The sequence below is a fragment of the Sarcophilus harrisii genome, chromosome 4 (assembly GCF_902635505.1).
Source record: "Sarcophilus harrisii chromosome 4, mSarHar1.11, whole genome shotgun sequence".
Classification (NCBI taxonomy): Eukaryota; Metazoa; Chordata; class Mammalia; order Dasyuromorphia; family Dasyuridae; genus Sarcophilus; species Sarcophilus harrisii.
The window spans coordinates 362,541,489-362,563,331 of NC_045429.1; the positions used below are offsets into that span (position 1 = coordinate 362,541,489).

The window sequence follows — 21,843 nt, forward strand, 5'->3', positions numbered from 1 at the left end:
ATAATTTTAGGATGCCACTGATGCCAGTGGGAAAATCTGCCCAAAGTGCCCTAATTACCCTTACATTGCAGCTTAAACTTCTGCCTTGGTTCTAATAAGACATTACCTATACTTTGAAAATTCCTTGTATATGATCACTAGAGAGGTGCTGACCTTTGCCCGGCTATGCAAAACTTAAAATATTCATATGCACAGAAAAGTAAAAGTCCTTATAGAGCAGAGTGAAGTAGTCTTCACAGTATATAAAAGTTGTCTTTCAGGAGAAGAGAGCTGAGCAAGTGTGGAAATATGAAGATGGCATAGTCTATGTGTGTGTATATATATATATATATATATATATATATATATATATATATACAAAATTACATACACACACACATACACCTTTCTTATACACAGGTGTACATATGTGTATCCCTCTCTCTCACACGCACACATACCTTTCTCTCTTACACATACAATCTCAAATACCCTTCTCACACACACTCCTCCCCTCTCACTATCACCTCTACTCACTTTGTCTCTGTCTCTCTAAAAAACACATACATATTTATACACTTACATTTTTATACACACACACACATATATATATATATATATATATATATATTACACATATGGGTGTCTATATATATACATAGATAGATACATATACATGTTTTGTACAGATATATACATATACATTTATGTATTCTTATTGTGTATGTGTGCATATATACAAATAGATTCAGGTATATAGCTTGCTGGCATGTATGTAAGAAACACATGTGTACATAGATATGTGTATGCATGCATACATGCGTGTGTCCATGTGTGTGTTTATACAATCAGAACTTTTTCTGAAGCAAGAAGGAGTGAACTGAAAAGCCTGGATTCCAAAGAATAACAGGGGCTTGTGCCCATAGCTGAGGCTTAATGACCATATAGTCCTTTTTCTCAAAGTTTAGCCCCCTCCAATCTAGGACTCCACCAAAATACACAGTATTAATCTCCCCTGGTGACAACACATAAAGTCCCACATGAATACATCTCCAATGTGACACACCTGGAACTGAATTTTATCAAACCCTCCCCCCAAAAAAAGAATCCTGCTCTTCCCCAAGGATAATATTTAGCTCAATCCCCAGAGAGTATGCTGTTTTAGGGCCTTTCTGACCATAGGCTTCCCATCTACTCAGAGTTCAGCTGTGCTTGACTGACTCTCACATGGCACAGAAGTGAATTAAAGCAGGAGTGGTCTCTAGGACCTGGAATAATGCCTCCCTATGTCCCTCTCCAAAAGCATGTATCCCACCCCTCTCTTAAACAGGAACATCTCAGTATAAGTTGAGGGAGTAGCATAGGAGAAAAGGCTCCAGCTTCTTATCAGGTCAGTGTAGACTTTAGGTACACAGTAAAGACCTTCAGGATCTTCTTCAGGGTTCATTAGAAGTGGTGTCAGGATCATATAGGAATCTTGGGAATACAGAAAAAAAAAAGTCAAGATATACATAATTCAAAAATAGGTTTCCTTATATATTAAATCAACAATATAAAATCCAAAACAATTCCTTTATCCCAAATAAAGCATTCCTCTGATTTATGTTTGCAAAGCCTTCTCCCCCATAACAAATTTCAGATGCAACTATAGACAATGCTTACCTGCCTGAGAAAGAAAATCTCTCAAGAATAATGATGATCAAAAAGTGCAGTGGTAGCTTCTTCTCAGTTAGGTTCTGGGGCAGGGCCTTGGATCAAACAGCTGTTCTGAGATGTCTAGCACTGACTCTCTCAGCTCTTCCTATGTAAAGATCTGATTCATGAAAGTTTTTATCCGCACCAGTCAAGACAACACCAATAATGTGCAAATTATTTTCCAAAACTTCCTGTTGGATATGGAATCAGGGTTGCAGTAGCATCAAAGGATACAGGATTATTTCTCATTTGGGAATTGCTTTATTTGTTATTTATTATAGGGGTAGTTGAAGTTTCAACACTTGGAAGCAATAAATAAAGGAACAAAGAATATAAATACTTTTAGAAAAGGTATGAGAATACTCCGGGACATGATTTTGAGGAATAGGTGGGAAATTCAGGCTCCTAAAGAAATACAAGCAGGGAAGAAAGGCAGCCCCCTGGTACTTAAAGCATAGTTTTAGTCTTTAAGGTGCTGAAATATCAATATACTGAAAGATTCTTACTATGAGTTTGGTAAGCAGAAGCTGTGCATAATAACCCTGTCTTGGGAACCAGCTTTATTCCCATCCAGAACAGTTACCCCAGGCATCAGATAAATGCATACCAAGCCAAAGCCTGTCAATTGGCAGTATAGCCTGTTCCTTATCCTGTTGTTGCAGAATCATAGTATAGATGAATGTCAAAATTGGAAGGACTTCAGAATTTATTGAATCCAATCCAATATTCACTAATAAATCCCTGCTACAATGTATCTCACAAGTAGTTACCCAGTCTTTTTATTAAAATCCTTTCAGTGAAAAGAAAGAAATTCCATTATATTTTATATAGCTTACATTGTTAGGATATTTTTTTAGCCTTGTGCCTAAATTTGCTTATTTTGTAACTACAAATTTCTTTATTTACTTTTCTGAGAAGAATATGAAAGCTAGCCTTCATTTTGCTTCAACTGTCTTGTCATTTCTTGTATTATATGATTCAGTTTTTCTAGTGGTAAATTTGTTCATTATTCATTGGACAAGGATATTACATATAACGGTTCAATAGCTGGGTTAATATTTATAAAAAAATCTAATAACTGTGTAATTCTTAACATACTCTAGTCCATTTTACATCACTCTGACACCATTATATCAGTAGTTTAAGAGAATGACACATAGGACAAAGAACAATTTGACATTTTTCTTCATTTCACAGTTTCCATGATCAAAGAATTCATTGCCAAACAGCTTGCTTGCTATTGAAGATCTGATGATATTTAGGTATTCTGGTCCTCAGAAAGTGTATAAAGACTACTGTTGGTATTGCACTCAAAAGCTTTGCAGTTTGGCAGACCCTGACATAGTCTGCATTTCACTGAAGTAGGCTTCAAGAATCTTCTGGCAATAAACTCAACAAATCTGATCACTCTTACGTGGATTAACTATTTAAATATTTGAAGATGATTATGATGTCTTCTTTGGATCTTTCCTTCTTTATTCTAAACATACTCTTTTCCTTGAAGTAATTGTCACATTACTCTAGACCCTTCACTTTTCTGGTTATTCTCATTTGGCTACCTACTAGCTGACTTATTTCCTTTCTCCTTCACTGCAGGAAACTAGCCCAAAATCATACTACTTTTATAGTTGCTATTTCATATTGTTGATTTATACTGAGCTGTTCATCATCTATAATTATAAAGCCTCTTACATACAAGCCTCTGCATAGCCATGCTTTTCACCTTTTGTGCTTATGAAATATTTCTTTGTAACTCACATGGAAGACTTTATATTTAGCTCTATTAAATTGTATTGTGTAGCTTTAGTTCAGTATTATAGGCTGTCAAGTTCTTCTTGAGTCATTCAGTCATCCGGTATAGTATCTATCCCTTCCAGTTTTATTCATCTTCTAATTTAATGAACATAGTTTCAGTGTTCTGATGCAAATCACTGATAAAATATCAAACAGCACAGGACCAAGAACAATTCTCTAGGATACTACAATATAAACCTCTTGCCAAGCTGATAGTGATTATTCATGAGTTCAGTTATAAAAACCATCCTGAATCTATCTAAAAGTACTATATTCTAATCTACATCACTCCATCTTCAGAACAAGAATACCATCAGATGATTTATCAAAAATTTTGCTAAAATTTGGGTAAACTATATCTATAGGATCCTTCTGATCCATAAAAAAGCAAACAAGGTTCAACTGACAAAATTTGTTCTTAATGAAACTAACCTAGTTCTTTGTAATCAATAAGTCCTTTGCCAAATGTTCCATAAATAACTCTTTAATGATTCACTTCATATTTTTTACTGAGATCAAAATTTGATCATCCTGATAATTTCATTCCAGCCCAATAGAAGCATGCAATGAAAATTCAAATAATGCAGCCACTTCATGGGATTAATTATTCATATTAACCAGGACCTGTATTGCCTTTCAGGCATAACAAATAATTTTTTTTTGGGGGGGGGGGTTCAGTACAATTCCAAAATTTTAATACAACCTTTTAGGATTTTGAAATTCTATAATTCTATAATGAGAAATGAAAGATAATAAAGTTGGATTCTAGATATGATCCTCCCCTCTTTCCCTAGAAATAGAGTGATAGATGTGAAGCCCTAGTATCTGAGTTTAAATTTACTTCTATCACTGAATACTTGTACCATTTTAAGCAAGCCATTTAATTTTTCTGGGCCCCAATGTCTTCCTCAGTAAAATAAGACTACACTAAATACCATAGGATATTCCATCTTTGACTATTGTTCTATGATCAATTATTCTACGAATTTGCCACTAGTCTGTGATCTTGAGACAATAACTTCCCCTCTGGCAGCCTAAATTCTTCAGCTATAAAATGGGAGGATTTAGACTATATGGCCTGGAATGTCCATCCCAGTTCTAATATTTATGAACCCAATACCCAGTGGCAAGGTTTCCAGAAGTAACTCCCTTGCTCTTAGGTAATTACTTGTGCCCTCTTCCTTTGCTGTTAAGGACAGAATGAGGAGTATAGACATAATGCAATATAAGGATGTAGCCATGTGAGCAGGGAAAAAAATAGCAGAGTCTAAGATGTAAAAATGAAGTTTAATTTTTTGGGTAACAAAAAACCATAAGAAAAGCTTGGAGACCAGAGGGCAGTAGGGCTCATGCCCACAGTTGAGGCTTAATGACCACATAGCCCTTTTTTTCAAATTTCAGTGCCCTCCAGTCTAGGACATTAGGACTAGCAATCACACCAAAGAATACAGACTTAATCTCTTCTGGTGACAACACAGAGTCCCACATGAATACATCTCCAATGTCACCCACCAGGGACTGAACCTTTTGAAACCCTCCCCCAAAAGAATCCTGATCTTGCGCAAGGATAATCTTTGACTTACTCCCCAGAGTATATCCTTGCTGTAAAGCTTTCCTCACCATGGGCTTCTCATCTATCCAGAGTTCCGCAATACCTGACTCTGACTCCCAGGAGACACATAAGTGCCTTGGTGTAGTAGTCTGAGGGATCTGAAACACTACCTCCTTATTACCAATTGCTAAGACATACAATGGAGGCCCTCTTTTAAGCAGAAGGATCTCATTAAAATGTGATGGAGTAGCATAGGAGAAAAGAGCAAAGCTTCTTGTCAGGTCAGTGTAGACTTTCAGGCATAGAGTGAAGGCCTTCAGGGGCTTCTCCACCTGGGGTGTCAGGACAACATAGGAATCTTCAGATTCTACTGGGAAAACAAAGGCTTTCCCACTGAGATCTATGGAAAAGACAGAAGAGAAGAAGAAAAAAGTCAAGCTCCCGAAAAAAAAAATCCTGAATAGATTTCTTTATTTACACATTAAGTCAACAATAGAAAAATCAACACCTTTCCCCCATCCCCCCACATCCACATTTGTCTGGTGGAGCCAAGATGGCAGAGAGAAGCTGGGAAACTGCTTAAGCTCTCTCCATTTTCCCTCAGAAACATTAAATCAAACCTGTAAAAAGAATTCTGGAGCAACAAAAACTAAACTAAACTAAATAAAATAAAAACACAAACACACACACACAAATAAAAAGAGTGAAGCAATTTCCCAGACTAAGGTAATTTAGGACTTCACACAATTTTTGTCACACTTCAATCAAAAAGGGAGCACCCAACACATACAACATCCTGGCAAGCCATGGAGAGGCCCTTAACCACAGCATAGAGCAGATATCAAAGCTCCATGTTCCAGGATCAGCAAACCAGTGAAACAGCAGCCCAGCTACAGGCTCTCCAGCTCCAGTACAGCAGGCAAATTGCCAGCCCTAGTACCCTGCCACAATAGACATAACAAGGCTGAGCCATGTTAGTGCAGTGAAAAGGCCACTATCCCAAGAATATCTAGAACAAAAAAGCAATAACCAGACCCTCTGCCCTGCCCTCCCCACCAATCCAGTGCAAGAAGTTTAGGATGGTACCTAAGACCAGGTTCAACTTTTTAAAATGAGAAAAAAAAAAAGGCCTGACCATAGAAAGTTACTGTGACAATAGGGAAGATCAAAACACAAACTCAGAAGAAGACAACAATGTCAAAATGCCTCCCCATGATGCTCAATGGGGAATATGAATTGTTCTCAAACCCAGAAAGTTCTCTTGGAAGAGTTCAAAAAGAATTTTTTAAAAATTAAGAAAGGTAAAAGAAAAAAAATTGGTAAATGAGAGTTATGCAAGAGAATTATGGGGGAGAAAATCAACAGTTTGAAAAAGGAAGGACAAAAACTGGCTGAAGAAACAACTCTTTAAAAAATTTTAATTGGCAAAATGGGAAAATGATTCACTGAAGAACACTATTCCTTTAAAAGAAGAATGGGCCAAATGGAAAACGAGGTACAAAAGCTAACAGAAGAAAATCATTTCTTTAGAATTTGTATTGGTCAAGTAGAAACTAATGATTCTATGTAAAATCAAGAATCAGTCAAAAAATATCAAAAGAATGGAAAAATAGAAGGAAATGTAAAATACATCATTGAAAAAATAACTGATTTGGAAAATAAATCCAGGAAAGATAATTTTTAAATTATTATATTAATTGAAGGCAATGATAAAAAAAAAACCTGGATGAAATCTTTCAAGAAAACCTTCTGTGATATCCTAGAATTAGAGGGTAAAATAGTCAATGAAAGAATTTACCATTCACTTTCTGAAAGAGTTCTCAAAACAAAAATTCCAAGCCAAATTCCAGAGCTATCAGGTCAACGAGAAAGTACTGCAAAGTAGTCAGAAAGAAACAATTCAAATATCAAGGAACTACATTCAGGATTACACAAGACTTAGCAGCTTCTATATTAAAAGATTGGGGGACTTGGAATATGATATTCCAGAAAGTATAAAAGTTTGGATTACAATCAAAAATCAACTATTCAGGAAAATTGAACATAGTCATTCAAGGGAAAAGATGGGCATTCAATAAAAACAGGGGCTTTCAAACTTTCCTGATGAAAAGACCAGAGCTTAATAAAAAATTTGATCTTCAAATATAAGACTCCAGAGAAGCATTTTATGATAAATAGAAAAGAAAATATACATACATATATATATATATGGTATTCAATAAAGCTAAACTTTCTACATGCCTACATGGGAAGATGATACTTGAAACTCTTAAGAACTATATATTTATATATAGTTTCCCTCACTAATATATGGATATAGATCAGTGCAGTTAGCTGTATACTTAGATAGAGGGTGTACGTATAAGTTGACTTTGATGTGATTTTAAAAATAAGTAAAAGATGAAAAAAGGACTGTACTAGGGAAAACAAGAAAAGGGGAGGCAGAATGGGGATAATATATCATATGAAAATGCATGCAAGACATATTGTGGTATAGAAAAAGAAGGGAAAGGGTAAGCATTGTTTGAACCTTACTCTCATTGGATTTGACTCAAAGAGTAAATAACATAAAAATTCATTTGGGCAAAGAAATCTATCTTACTCTATAGGAAAGGAAGAAAGAAAAGTTGGGAAGTGATGATATAAGAGAGAGCATATTGAAGAGGGTGATGGTCAAAAACAACATTCTAGTGAGGAAGGACAGAATGAAAGGAAAGAGGGAGAGTGTTTGTAATCATAGCTGTGAATGTTAATGGGATGAATTCTCCCATAATATAGAAGTAGATAGCAAAAAACAAAATTCTACGAATGTATTTACAAGAAACACATTTGAAGCAGAAACACAAATACAGTAAAGGTAAAAAGCTGGAGCAGAATATACTATGCTTCAATTAAAGTATATAAAAATTAGGGGGAGCAATCCTGATCTCAAACAAATAAAAACCAAAAGTAGACCTATTTTAATGAGACAAGGAAGGAAACTATATCTTGCTAAAGAAAAAAAAAGTACCATAGACAATGAAGTAATATCACTATTAAATATATATGCACCGAGTGGTATAACATCCAAATTCTTAGAGGAACAGTTAAGTGAGTTACAGGATGAAATATTTTGCCCAACTCTATGCTAATAAATTTGACAATCTAAATGAAATGAATGCATATTTACAAAAACATAAATTGCTCAGATTAACAGAAGTTTTTGCTTAAATAATCCCATTTAAAAAAAAAAAAAAAGAAATTTAACAAGCCAGCAATGAACTCCCTAAGAAAAAATTTCCAGGACCAGAAGGATTTAAAAGTGAATTCTACCAAACATTTAAAAGAACAATTCATTACAATATTATATAAACTATTTGTAAAAATGGGTAAAAAAGGAGTCCTGCCAAATTCCTTTTAAGACACAAATATAGTGCTGATACATAAATCACAAGCAGCCAAATCAGACAAAGAAAAATATAGATAAATTTCCTAATGATGAATATTGCTGAAGTTGAAGTTGTATTGCAAGATACTAGCAAAAAGATTACAGCAATTTATCATTCAAATAATACACTATGACCAGATGGGATTTATATCAGGAATTCAGAGTTGATACAATATTAGGAAAACTGTCACCATAATTGACCATGTCAGTAGTAAAACTAACAGAAATCAAATAATTATCTCAATAGATGAAGAAAAAGCCTGTGATAAAATACAGCCCCATGCCTAATAAAAAAAAACACTAATAAGTAGTATCTATCTAAAACCATCAGCAAGTATTATCTGCAATGGAGATAAGTTAGAAACCTTCCCAATATGACTGGAATGAAAGAAGGATGCCTGTTGTCACCACTATTATTCAATATTGTACTAGAAAATTTAAGCAATACAAGAAAAAAATACATTGAAGAAATTAGAATAATCAACAAGAAAACAAAACTATCATCCTTTGCAGATGATATGATAATAAACTAAGAAAATCTTAATCAAGTAAAGAAATTCTTGAAATAACAACTTTAGCAAAGTTTCAGGATATAAAATAAGCCCACATAAATCATCATCTCTTCTATATATTATCAACAAGGCTCAACAAGAGATAGAGAAACTCCATTTTAAATAATTGCAGACAAAGTAAAGTATTTAGGGGTCTACTTGCCAAGACAAAATCAGGAAATATAGGAACACAATCACAATAGAGGAACAATTTTCACACAAAATTAGAGATGATTTTTTTGGGGAAAAATATCAATTGCTCATGGGTAGGCCAAGCTAACATAATAAAAATGATAATTCTACCTAAATTAATCTACTTATTCAATGCCACACCAAATTACCAAAAATTATTTTATAGAGGTAGAATCTAGAAGAACAAAAGTTAATAATATCAAAGGAATTTATTTTTAAAAAGCAAAGGAAGATGGCCTACCAGATCTAAAACTATATTATAAAGGAGAGATGATCAAAAATATTTGGTACTAGCTTAAAAATAGGGTGGTGAAGCTCTCCTTATGTAAGGTTACAGTTGTTGAGGATTTCTTGTCACACCAGTCAGGAAGTCAGCAAAATAATGTGGAATATATTTACATAAAATATACAATACATAATTATAGTAATCTACTTTTTTATAAACTCAAAGACTCCAGCTTCTGGGTTAAGAACTATTTGACAAAAATTGCTGAACAAACTGGAAAACAGTATGGTAATAACTAGGCATAGACTAAGATCTCACATTATATACTAAAATGGGTACATGATTTAGGGTAATATCATGAGCAAGATAGGAGAACAAGGAATAGTTTACCTGTCAGATCTTTTGAGAAAGGAAGAACTAATAACAAAATAAGAGATAATGAATATTATGAAATACAAAATGAATAATTTTTATTACATTAAATTTAAAAGGTTTTGCATAAACAAAACCAATGCAACCAAAATTAGAAAGAAAGCAGAAAGATGGGAAACAATTTTTACACAAGTGTTTCTGATAAAGGCCCCATTTCTCAAATACTTGGAAAACTGAGTCAAATTTATAAAAATACAAGTTATTCCTCAATTGCTACATAGCCAAAGGATATGAACAGGAAGTTTTCAGATGAATAAATTAAAACTATCTATAGTCATATAAAAATTTCTCTAAATCACTTGACTGGAGGAATGAAAATTAAAACATTACTGATATTCCACCTCACATCTATCAGATTGGTTATTATGACATAAAAGGAAAATGATAAATGTTGGAGAAGATGTAGGGAATCTGGAACACTAATGCATTGTCGATGAAGATGTGAACTGATCCAACTATTCTAAAGAATGATTTAGAACTATGCTCATAGGACAATCAAATTGTGCATATCCTTTGACCCAGCAACATCACTACTAAGTCTATCCCAAAGAGATAATAAAAATGGAAAAGGATTTACATGTACAAAAATATAGTAGTTATTTGTGTGGTGACAAACAATTGGAAATTGAAAGGATGTCCATTAATTGGGGAATTGCTGAATAAGTTGTGCAATATAAATATAATGGAATAGTATTGTACTATAATGAATGATGAGCAAGTAGATTTCAGAACTGATGTTGAGTGAACTGAGCAAAACCTGAATAGCATCATGAACAAGTAACACTGTGTGATGATTAACTATGATTGACTTAGTTCTTTTCAGTAACACAATGATCCAAGACAATTCTGAAAGACTCACAGCAGTCTGAATGCAGATCAAAGCATATTATTTTCTTTTTTTGTTTGTTTTGGGGGGCTTTTTCCTTATGTTCTCTCTCTTCTTTTACAAAATGGATAATGTGGGCATATATTTTCATGATTCACACGTGTATAACCTATATAAAATTGCTTGGCCTTTTGGAAAGGGGGAGAGAAGGAACAAAAGAAAAAAATTTTTGGAACTCAAAATTTTATAAAAATTAACAGTGAAAAATATATTTACATATAATTAGGAAAAAATACTACTTTAAAAAAGAATGTTTCTGATTTATCTCTGACTCTACTGCTTCTCCTATATCATATATCAAACACAACTATAGACAGTCCCTACATATTCTCCATGTTCATTCTCAATTTCTGCTCAATTAGGCCTTGGAGAGGTAACCCTGAAGAGAACAGATGGAGTCTTCGACTGACCCTGAACTTTTCTGATGTAAGGTTACAGTTGTTGAGGATTTATTGTCACACCAGTCAGGAAATCAGCAAAATAATGTGTAATTGCTTTTCCAAGTTTGTAAGTAAGATGATTCATGTAAAATCTCTCTCCCAAGAATTAAAGGGAGTAATTGTGACATTGTAATCTATTAATTACTTTCAATCATATATCTTACTTTGTTCCTATAGATCATTGTAAGTTAAGAAGTGTGTGAAATAGGGCACTGATTCTAGCTAACTTCCCTATTATCCAGCTTCCCTATTTCTACAAAATTGAGCTCCAAGCTAATTCCTCATTCTTATTAAAAAATTTGTTATAGATGATAAATCATAATTACTTCTTTAACAATTATAGACACTTGGGCTAGGAATGTCCATACCTTAGCTTAATTCATGAAAGTTCCCTATTTCTGTAAGTGTTTTTTCCTGCTCTCAGAGATGCTCACACAAGACAAATTTCCATGATGATAATGGAAACTCTTCTAATACCTCAATCAAGCAGAATGCATAAATACCCATGTTAATATCATGTTACTCAAATTTTTATCAGTGTTTCTATGTTCTTCTTTTTAATGTCCCTAATTGATACCTATAAGAATGCTCTGTAAGCTTATGATGAGTTCCTTGTACAACTTAGCTGATCTTGGATCCATTTTATTGGCAAACTTCTAGTCAGTGCTAATAAATTGTGCTTACAACTTTTTTGCCACAGTTTCTCTTATTTACAGATTTCAATGATCACAACAGATAAAGAGATAGATAGATTATACACATACATAGCAGTTAGTAATAATCTTTAGTTGAGCAACAGATTCTGTCCTCCTCTGAACTACCTTGAGCACCAAATAAAAAATAAGAAGGGCCAAAGACTTTTAATGGGTGCTATAAGCTGACCCATTATATTTTTCTTACAGGATCAGAGAATAGCAACATGGAAATAGTTCAGATTTAATTCTCGATGGGTGTGAAAAAACATACAAATCAATCCCATTCACAACACACTCAATAAGTATTTGTCAAGACTAAGAAACAATTAGATGGTGTAATGAAGAGTGAACTGAACCTAGAATCAGAAAAACCTAATTTTTCAGATCCTGTCTCAGATAATTACTAGGGTAAATCATTTAGCCTGTATTTATCTCAGTTTCCCAACTATAAAATGGTAATAATAATAACACATGTTCAAGAGAAGTTGTGAGAATAATTGGGAAATATCTAACAAAATAAGTTTTAAAATATTTCTTTTAAGAATTGTTGTGAGGATGAAAGAAGATATTTGTAAGCTATTTAGCACATTGCCTTACATTTTGTGTTCTTCTTTTCTTGGCTTGAATACTATCAGTAAAAAAAAAAAAATGCTAAAGGAAGCTTAATTCACAGTTCTGTATCTCAAAATGTTGGTAATATTCTTTGCTAACACCAAACCTCTTTGAGGCTCCAAATTCCTTTATTTTTATCCAAGGAAATCTTTCCATTTTTAAAAACAAGAATGATAATATTGGGGTGATTCAGTTTCTCGAGTATTATGTTTACTGGAGTTGTTTATTGGCCAAGGATCTCACACATCAATTACACACATGCACCCCCCCCAAAAAAAAAAAACAGAAAGAAAAACCCTGTGGTGGAGTTTAAAGATCGTTTAAGAATTATGGAATTGTAGCTTCCTTTGCCTTCTTTTTCACCCCATTGCTTCAGAAGTAGAAGGAGACTGCACAAGACTGAGGGTCAATTTAATTTTCTTTTACCTCATTCATTTCAATTGTCAAGGAATTCAGAACTAACCACAACACCAACCAGCCTATTCGTGATGAACTTCTGTAAATTTAACTAAAATAATCTGAAAAGGAGAGGATTCTGGGAAAGTGGTAGAGTAGAATGGTAAATTTCAAGCCCTCCCAATTTCCCCCACAAATAAAACAAATTTGCACCTCAGGGAAAACATAGACTGGTGAAAAATCAAGAAGACTTGGAGCAGAACAGGGTTCCTCCTGATAAAACTGGAGAAAATCTGAAAACCCTTAGAGGTAGAAGATCAAAGAGAACATCTTGCAAGAAACAAGATAAAACCAATTCAAACCATGTGAAGTACAAACACCTCCAGGCCAGCTCCACAGAAACACCACTGGGTGTGGCTAGAGCCTTGCAGGAGACACAGAAACTTTCATTTCTTAAACTGTTGTAAGGTCCAGGTATACCTCTAGGAAGACTAAGGGAATATCACCTGATTAGAAATGCCAAGCCCAGCTATGCTGCAGAGCCATGACCCTGAACAAAGAGGAACCAGCACTACCCATGAATGCAGAGACAGTGGGGCAGACACGCTGCTGGCTGTGGGCACTTACTGGAGGGGAAAGCTCTTGGTGTCGGGTTCCTGGTCAGAGGACAGAGCTGGAAGAAAGCTCGAGACACCATCCCACCCCACATCAGGATTAGAGGTGTTAATACTAATATCTCTTATTTTAAAAAATGAACCACAAAGTAGAATGCCACCATAGAAACATACTATGGAAACGGGGAACACTAAGGTTTTTCTTCAGAGGATACTGAAGTAAAAAAAGCTTCTACCCCAAAGAGTAACATAAAATTGCTTCCTGTTCAGAGAGAATTTATAGAACTCAAAAAAGAATTTAAAAATCAAATGATAGACATTGAAGAAAAACTAAAAAAATAAAATAAAATAAAAATCATCCAAGAGAAAACAAGATTAAGGAAAATAAGTTAATCAACTAGAAAAGGAGATAAAGAGTCTCAAAGATGAAAACAACTCTTTCAAAATTAGAATTGGATAAGGGGAAGCCAGTGAAGCTATGAGAGACCAAGAAATAACAAAACAGATTATAAAGAATGAAGAAAATAGAATAGAATGTGAAACATAAGAAAAACAACAGATCTGGAGAACAGATCAAGAAAAGAAAATATAAGAATACTTGGACTATCAGAAAGTTGTGATAAAAAAAAAGACTTCAATACAATAATGCAAGAAATAATTGAAGAAAATTGTCCTGGAGTAATAGAACATGAGGGAAAAGTAGAAATAGAAAAAAATGCACCTATCATCACCTAAAAGAGATCCTGTGTAGAATACTCATAGGCATATTATTGCCAAATTTTGAAACCACCAGATCAAAGAGAACATCTTGCAAGAAACAAGATAAAACCAATTCAAATATGCGGGAGCTACAATTAGAATTGTACAGGATTTATCAGCAGCCACAACAAAAAATCATATCTACCGACAATCAAAAAAACTAGGCCTGCAGTGAAAAATATCATATCCAGCAAAATTATTTATAATATTGTATGAGAAAAATTGATATTCAATGAAATTGCAGATTTTCAGGACTTTCTATCAACCACCAAAGATCACTTTCAAGGAACTCAACATGGACTAATTGTTTATGTTTTTGTTTTGTTTTGTTTTGTTTTAACATGGAAAATGTGTAACCTATGTTTAAGATTGACATCAACAATAAGGAAGTTCAAAAGAAAGACTGAAGTAGAGTTAAAGTAAAAATAGTAGTTATGTCATACAAATGAGGTGCAGAGGAAGAATAGCCATAGAAGTATTAAAGGAGGAAAGAGAGCTCATAGTTCTGAAAGCCTACTCACATTGGGAAATAGGCAAAACTTCATATATACTATGAAGGTATAACACCCTCCAAAATCTGTAAAGAAATAAGTGGGGAGGGATAGGTGGACAGGGAAGCAAAGAGTGAGAAAAGAAGACAAAGGTGGAATCTATGAATTGGAGGAGATTAAATAATAGTAAGACAAGGAAGGGCAGAATTAAAGCAAAGGGTTAGCAGGAATAGGAAAGATGTGTGTGTGTGTTTATGTGTGGGAGTATGTATATGTGTATATATACATATGTATATATAAAAACATATCCTTTCTTAACTACAGTCTATTTAGGGTTGCGGCAGGGATGAAAGAGAAGAAAAAAGAATAAAGTAAAAAAGTGTGCAGCGGAGAACAAAAGAATAGGAGGTAAAGAAAAGATGGATACTTATGAATATAATTTCTTCTACTAATATATATTATTTCCTGAACTGGTATTTGTTGTTATATACATATTGAATCCTTCCTGGTTTTCTGCTAAGCATATGACAATATTCACTTTTGTTTTGTTTCATTTTGTTTTGTATTCTTTTTCTATTTTTTCTTTTTTCTTATTCAGTTTCTTTAAATAAAATAAATTTGAAAAAAAATAATTAAAATTATACTAAGAAAACTGATAAGGCTTGCCACTGGGATTGTACTTCAGCATGAAAGAAACTGCCAAAATTTGTACTTTAGAATCCCTCCAGGAAATGTCTCAGAACAAGCCAAAGAATACAAAAGCTTTTATATGGTGCAGTCCTTCAAAAATTTGAAGAAATTATCATATCTTCACTGAGACTTACTTCTCTACTCTACACTGAATTTCTTCAGTTCCTCCAAATGATCCTCATTGATATAAACTTGAAACTCTTGACCACCCTAGCTACCCTTCTCTGGACACTCTCCAATTTACTGATACCATTCCTAATATGCAATGCTCCAAATCAATCACAATAATTCAGATGTGGTCAAATTGGGGCAAAGTACAATGGAAGTATTACTTACTTTTTCCAAGAAACTCTAGTACTCTTACCCCAAACTAATTCTAGCATTTTGGCTTCTACTCTCAAAACTCTCACTCACCCTGGTAGATTGAGTCCCCCAACCTATTACTCATTCTTAAAGTTCTAAAAGGAACACTGAATCCCTGGAATTTAAGTCTCTACTGCCATATTCTCCATTGATTATTAGCCAAGGTTAATTAGCTTTAGAAATGATATCTACTATGTAGATTAGAAAGCACAAGTCTTATGGAAACATACTCCCAAATCAGGAACTCATTCTTCCATTATACATAAAAGGGGATGATGGAATCGTAACCAAAGAACACACATGATCAAAGAGTAAATTCACAGCTACTGGATATTGCAAATGCTTTTCTACCTTTGTGGAGTCTTTATTAAATCTCCTCAGGTATAACTCTTTGCTGGATTCCAGTGTCCTTGTAGAAACCTGTGTCTCAAATCTCAGCACAAAAGTGCTATCAGTCACTGCTGCTCCAAGGGCACTGCTACTGGCTTTGGTGGGCATTACTACCACTGCTCCTAGGAATTCCAAATTTGTGTAGGTAAAACTTCACAAGATCCTCATCCTATCAGTTGGGGAGGAAAAGGAAACAAGTAAAAAAAAACTTCCTCCTTCCTTTCCCATTTCTTTCTCAGGAGTCCTGCACCCAAGGGATTGAACACTTTCCAATACACCTAGATTCTGCTAGAATCTCCAATTTGATACTGACTTGCTGTAAGGAATCCTAATGAGTAAGGAATCTTAGTGAATTTCAGCCATGTTTTTTGTGTAACTTTTTGCTGAGAACTTGAGAATGTGCTTGCAGTTATCTGATGGAATACCAAGAAAACACAAAGAAGTTGGAAGGGCATCCTTTCTTGTGTATTAATTATTAAGTATACTTTATTGCAGGTTTATCCCAGAAACCTGGCCAGTTCCTTGAGTAAATGCAGTCCTCCTATAGGAAGGAACAAATATTCTCCTTGGTGAGTTTCTTGTGATGGAACATCCTGACCTGGGAGGCTGCTATGTCTCAAGAGTCATCTATCAAATGAGAATACTTAGCATAGTGTCTTCTGTGTTCTCAACCTACTAAAAACCCTTTAGTGGAATGTGACTTTGAGAATTCAACTACCAAGTATTTGTACAGCTTGCCTACCAATGGCTCCCATTCAAGACTGAATAGTTGTGGCCATGGATTCGTCCAGTTAAGAAATTCAGATGTTGATACTTCCCTGGAGTTGTGATGGTGTATGTTGTATGTTGTTTGTTATAGTGTCTTTATTGTAATGGCAGCTACCATGTTTGTTAATTTTGTATTAATTTTGTTCGATGAGTTTCCTCTTCCCTTATGTCTTATTTAAATAAAGGTTCTGAGCAGTAATAAATTTGTACAAGTAATAAACTCGTAGCCTCTTTAAGACTATGCCTGCTGAATGCAAATTTCAAACCTCAATTAATTGTATACTTAATGGAACCAGGAATTTGTCTGATTCTTTCAATTACAAGGCATTTTCTAAGTGGCATCATCTATTTTCATCCAATAAATAAAGCATGTCATACTTCTCCAGTCAGTTAAGGACTTTTTCAGATATAATTTTTTCCCCATGGGAAATTTCTGACTAATAGATTCAACCCAGTTTTCTAAGAGGTGAAGATCTTTTTAGTGTTCTGAAGTTATTCACTATTGTGTTCTCTATCCTTTCTAGTTTTGTGTCATCTTCTAATGTTATGAGGATGCCAGTCTATGCCCTTATCTAAGTCATTGATAAAAATAAAGTGACATACTACTAGTAACTTCATATAAGATCTATAATATTACTCTTTGAATCCAGTCATTCAATCAATCCTAAACCCCTCTGATTGTATTATTCCCTTCATTCAACTGTCTCCTTTACAATGGTATTAGAATAATATGCTTTATCACATGCTTTGTTAGAATTTAGGTAAATATCAATAGCATTTCCCATATTTATCAGGTTTTTTTTAAAAAAAGGATAAAAAGTTAGTCTGACACAAGACCCTTTCTTAATCTAACTATGATAGTTCTTTGAAACTAGCACTTCTATTATTTCAGTTATGTCTGACTTTCCATGACTCCATTTGGGGTTTTCCTGGCAAAGATACTAGAGTGATTTTCTCTTCTCTTCTCCAGAAAACAGGATTAAGTGCCTTGCCAGAGGCACACAAGCTAGCAAGAGTCTGAGGTCAAATTTGAATTCAGGTCCTCATGACTCCAGGACCAGTGCTCTATCCACTGTGCTACCTACCTGCCCTCTTCCATTTTAAGACATCATCTCTTTAAAGATCCATTCTAAATTACCTTGGGAAATTAGCTCACAAGTCTATAGCTTTCTCACTCTAAGAACTTTCCTTTCTTAATTATTAGAATACTTGCCCTTCTCCATGCCTGCTTATTCTGCAGGGTCTAGTGTTTCTTAGTGTTGTTCTCCATCCACTTTGTTATTGTGAATTTTTCTGTTCTATGAACTGCTTAAAGCCTTTGGCCAAGGAAACATGAATAGGTTTGTGGATTATTCATGATGATCAGACTGGAGAAATCACTGTAAAATCACTTTAGGATTATCAAGGCATTCTAAGTCGTACAAATATTTTATTCATTTTATAAGTGAAAATTCAGATTAGGAGAGGTTAAGTGACTTGGCCCAGCTCATATAGCTAGTATCAGGGCCCAAATGTGAATTCAGTTATCTCACCTCTACTTCAAGTGCTCATCCTACTACATCACTACTTTCAGGCAAAACATTAGCAGCAATTATGTTCCTTTATTTTTTTTGATTAACAAGCAATTGTTTTATCTTTCCTCCCCATACCCTCTTCCTCATTTTGAACAACAACAAAAAAGAGAATCATCATAACAAAAATGCAGAGTAAAAACAAAACAAATTCACACATACATATTCAGAAATATATGTCCCATTTCATATATTAAGTCCATCATTTCTCTGCTAGGGGATGAGTAGCAAGTTTCATCTTCAGACTTCTGGAGTCATGGTTTATCATCACATTGCTCACTTATGCCACTAACTACACCTTCAAAATCATATCCTATTATCTTGGGTATGCTTTTATGCTAAGTATATGATTCCCTGATAGAACACCCTAAGGGAAAATTAAAAAGGTTCCTAATAAGGGAACACAGAAGAAAGTCACAGAAGAAACACAGAAAGTATCCCTTGGAATCTGAATAAAGCCTTTAGACTGATAGTCAGTAAGATGAAGTAAAACAAAGGAAGATCAATTCAAATAAATGGTCCTGCATTCAGCCAGCCTCTTGCCTGCATGGAGTTTGTTTCATCACAAATTCTCCATGCATTAGGACTCTCAATCTATCCAAAAGCTGTTCCAAACTCTCTCTGCAACACACTCGAAGGACTATCCAATCTTTATAAGTCTGACTTTCAATATTACTCTGGGCCAAGTCTAGTTTAGGCCAATTCAATGACTCAGGTTCAGGATTGGATGCAATAAAACACTCATGTATTATAACATTCCTTAAAAATAAATTCACAGTACTCACAACGATTAAAAGGTATTTTCTAAAAATAGATATTTCTCCTTTCTATTTCCCTATTCACCAGAATAGATACATTGAGTCTTACATTGCAGTTAGTGACAAGAAAGGCCCACTCTCAGGTCAAGTCTTACTTATCTACCAATGCTCCTTACTAACCAGTTCCCAAAGTTGACCTTCTCTTTTTAAAAGGAAACCTCCCCTTATCACAAGTTTCAATTGCCAGGCTTTAGCTGTGCTCCTATTATAATAGGTATAAACAGGTTATTTAATAGTGACATGGTAATGATCACTAGGCTCACTGTGGATAATTTTTGGAGGGCTGGTGGCAAAGATAACTTCAAATACTATTTCTTTGGAAAAATTTGTTTCACCAATAGAAAATGTCTTCTCTTTTTGACTCTCTTAGATCCTTCTCATGTTTGATTGAATTCAGAGTTCCTAAATTTAAAGCCTCTAGGACAGGGGTGGGGAACCTATTTTCTGCTGAGTCATTTGTATATTTATAACATTTGCAGGCCATACAAAATTATCAACTTATAAAAGTCAAACAGTAAAATATTGTTGCACCTAGTGTTCCTCTCATCATCACCTGAAGCTGCCTTAGCAAATGATTTTATAAGCCTTATGTGGCCAGTGGGCAGGATGTTCTCCATTCCTGCTCTAGAATAAACCTTGGTTCACATGGAAACTTATTAAAGGAACTACAAGATTACATTTAAATGCCTTTGCTAATTTTGTAATTTTTTGGTTCTTTTGAGACTATGTAACAATAAACCTCAAAGAGAAGAGAATTCTGGATTGTCTTGATTACTGATCATACTGCTTAGATGTCCTTAAGCTTCCATTCAACTCTAGAATTCTAGCACAGCGCTACTATATATTTGTTAAGATTTTTATGTTCTAAGAAAAAACATGTAATAAAATTATAAAGAAAAGTTATGTTAAGAAAAAGGAGAGGAAATTCAGGAATTTGAGTTTAGATACAAAGATGGAAGGAACTGAGACATATGAAAAATAAAATTTAACTTCTTGAGGAAGAAAGAGCAATTAAACAACCTGGATCTCAGAAGATAGCAGAAGCTCATATCCACAGCTTAGGCTTAATGACCACATAACCCTTTTGTTCAAATTTCAGCTTTGTCCAATCTAGGACATTAGGACTAAAGGCCTCTCCCAGATATACAGAATTAACCTCTCCTGGTGACAATGCAAAGTCCCACATGAATATGTCTCCAATGTCTCCCACCAGGGATTGCTTCTCATCAAACGTTCCTCCAAAGGAATCCTGATCTTGCCCAAGGATAATCTTTGCCTGGTTCTGCACAACATATCCCCGCTGCAGAGCCTTCCTCACCATGGGTTTCCCATCTACCCATAGTTCAGCAATGCCTGACTCTGACTCCCAGCTGGCACAGAAGTGTCTTGGAGCAAAAGCAGCCTCAGGAACCTGGAACATTGCCCCAGTATTGCCCACAAGCAAGCTGAAATTGCTGCTGTCCCTTTCATGATAGAGGAGGATCTCATTATCCAGTGCCTGAGTGGCAAAAGAGAAAAGACTATAGGCTCTGGTCACGTCAGTGTAGAATTTTAGGCACACTGTGAAGGCCTTCAGGGGTTTCTCTAGATGTGGTATTAGAGTCACGTAGGAATCCTGAGACTGTCTTGGGAACACAATGACTTTCCCACTCAGGTCTGTAGGAAAGGAAGAAGGGCAGAGGAAGAAAATAAAATTTCAGACAATTCATAAATTGGTTCCATCACTTACACACAAAATCAACAATAGAAAATATAGTACTTTCCCCAGATCCCATATAAAGAATGCCTCACAGTTGTTTTTGTAAAACTTGATCCCCCATATTGCATCTCAGACACATAACCCCCACCTGTCTGGGCAAAAGCATTTGAAAGACTCAAGATGACCAGAAAGCACAGGGGCAGCTTCTTCATATTCATTCTCCACTTCTGTTCAATCAAGTCTTGGGGAGGAGAGAACATCTATGACGGAGATCCCCACCTGGTTCAGTTATCTCTTCCTTTGTGAGGATCCACTTGGTGAGGGTTTATATCCAAGCTAGTCAGAATGTCAGGAATAATGTGTAAATGATTTTCCAAAATTACCTTTGAGTTTTAGGATCACTCCTGAGCTGAGAAATCGATGTGAGTTATTTATTACTGGGATAGTTGAAATTTAGCCTTGGTATGGGGCACAATTTGAAGAGTTGGAATTAAAATAGCATTAGTCCTGATGGGAAGAGTCTCAGGGTTATATTTTAAATCTATAGGCAAAAAAATAGAAATAATCAGGCTTTATTATAGGTTTTAAGGAACAATAAGAAACACAGTTCCCTAGTAACAAGAGCATATCTTCAATCTAGGAGCTACCATATCAAGAATATCAAAGTAGTACTATGAATTAAACAAGTAGTTCTCAGGTAGAGACTAGAATTTCATTCACTGTGAGGGAGATAAAAAAATAAAATTAGGTAGATGTCAAAGTTTTTCATGTGTACTCTAGGCTGACATAGGATGCTATAGCAA

The 21,843-nt window shown here is 34.7% G+C and overlaps 1 protein-coding gene and 1 pseudogene across 2 annotated transcripts; both read right to left on the minus strand.

Annotated features, from left to right (window-relative positions):
• Window positions 1–675: 675 nt before the first annotated feature.
• LOC116423357 lies at window positions 676–4,084 on the minus strand (annotated as a pseudogene).
• A 652-nt stretch (window positions 4,085–4,736) lies between these two features.
• On the minus strand, window positions 4,737–21,386 carry LOC100916813 (C-reactive protein). Of its 2 annotated transcripts, none has more exons than XM_031966837.1 (2): window positions 21,189–21,386; window positions 4,737–5,420 (listed from the first exon to the last, which is right to left on the minus strand). In XM_031966837.1, exons 1-2 carry the CDS (start codon window positions 21,298–21,300, stop codon window positions 4,816–4,818), a joined length of 717 nt encoding a protein of 238 aa, XP_031822697.1. In that variant the 5' UTR covers window positions 21,301–21,386; the 3' UTR covers window positions 4,737–4,815. The 2 variants fall into 2 exon arrangements, with proteins under 2 accessions (XP_031822697.1, XP_003767916.2); XM_003767868.3 differs by lacking the exon at window positions 4,737–5,420 and adding an exon at window positions 18,534–20,997 and having other exon boundaries at window positions 21,189–21,371.
• Between the last annotated feature and the right edge of the window lie 457 nt (window positions 21,387–21,843).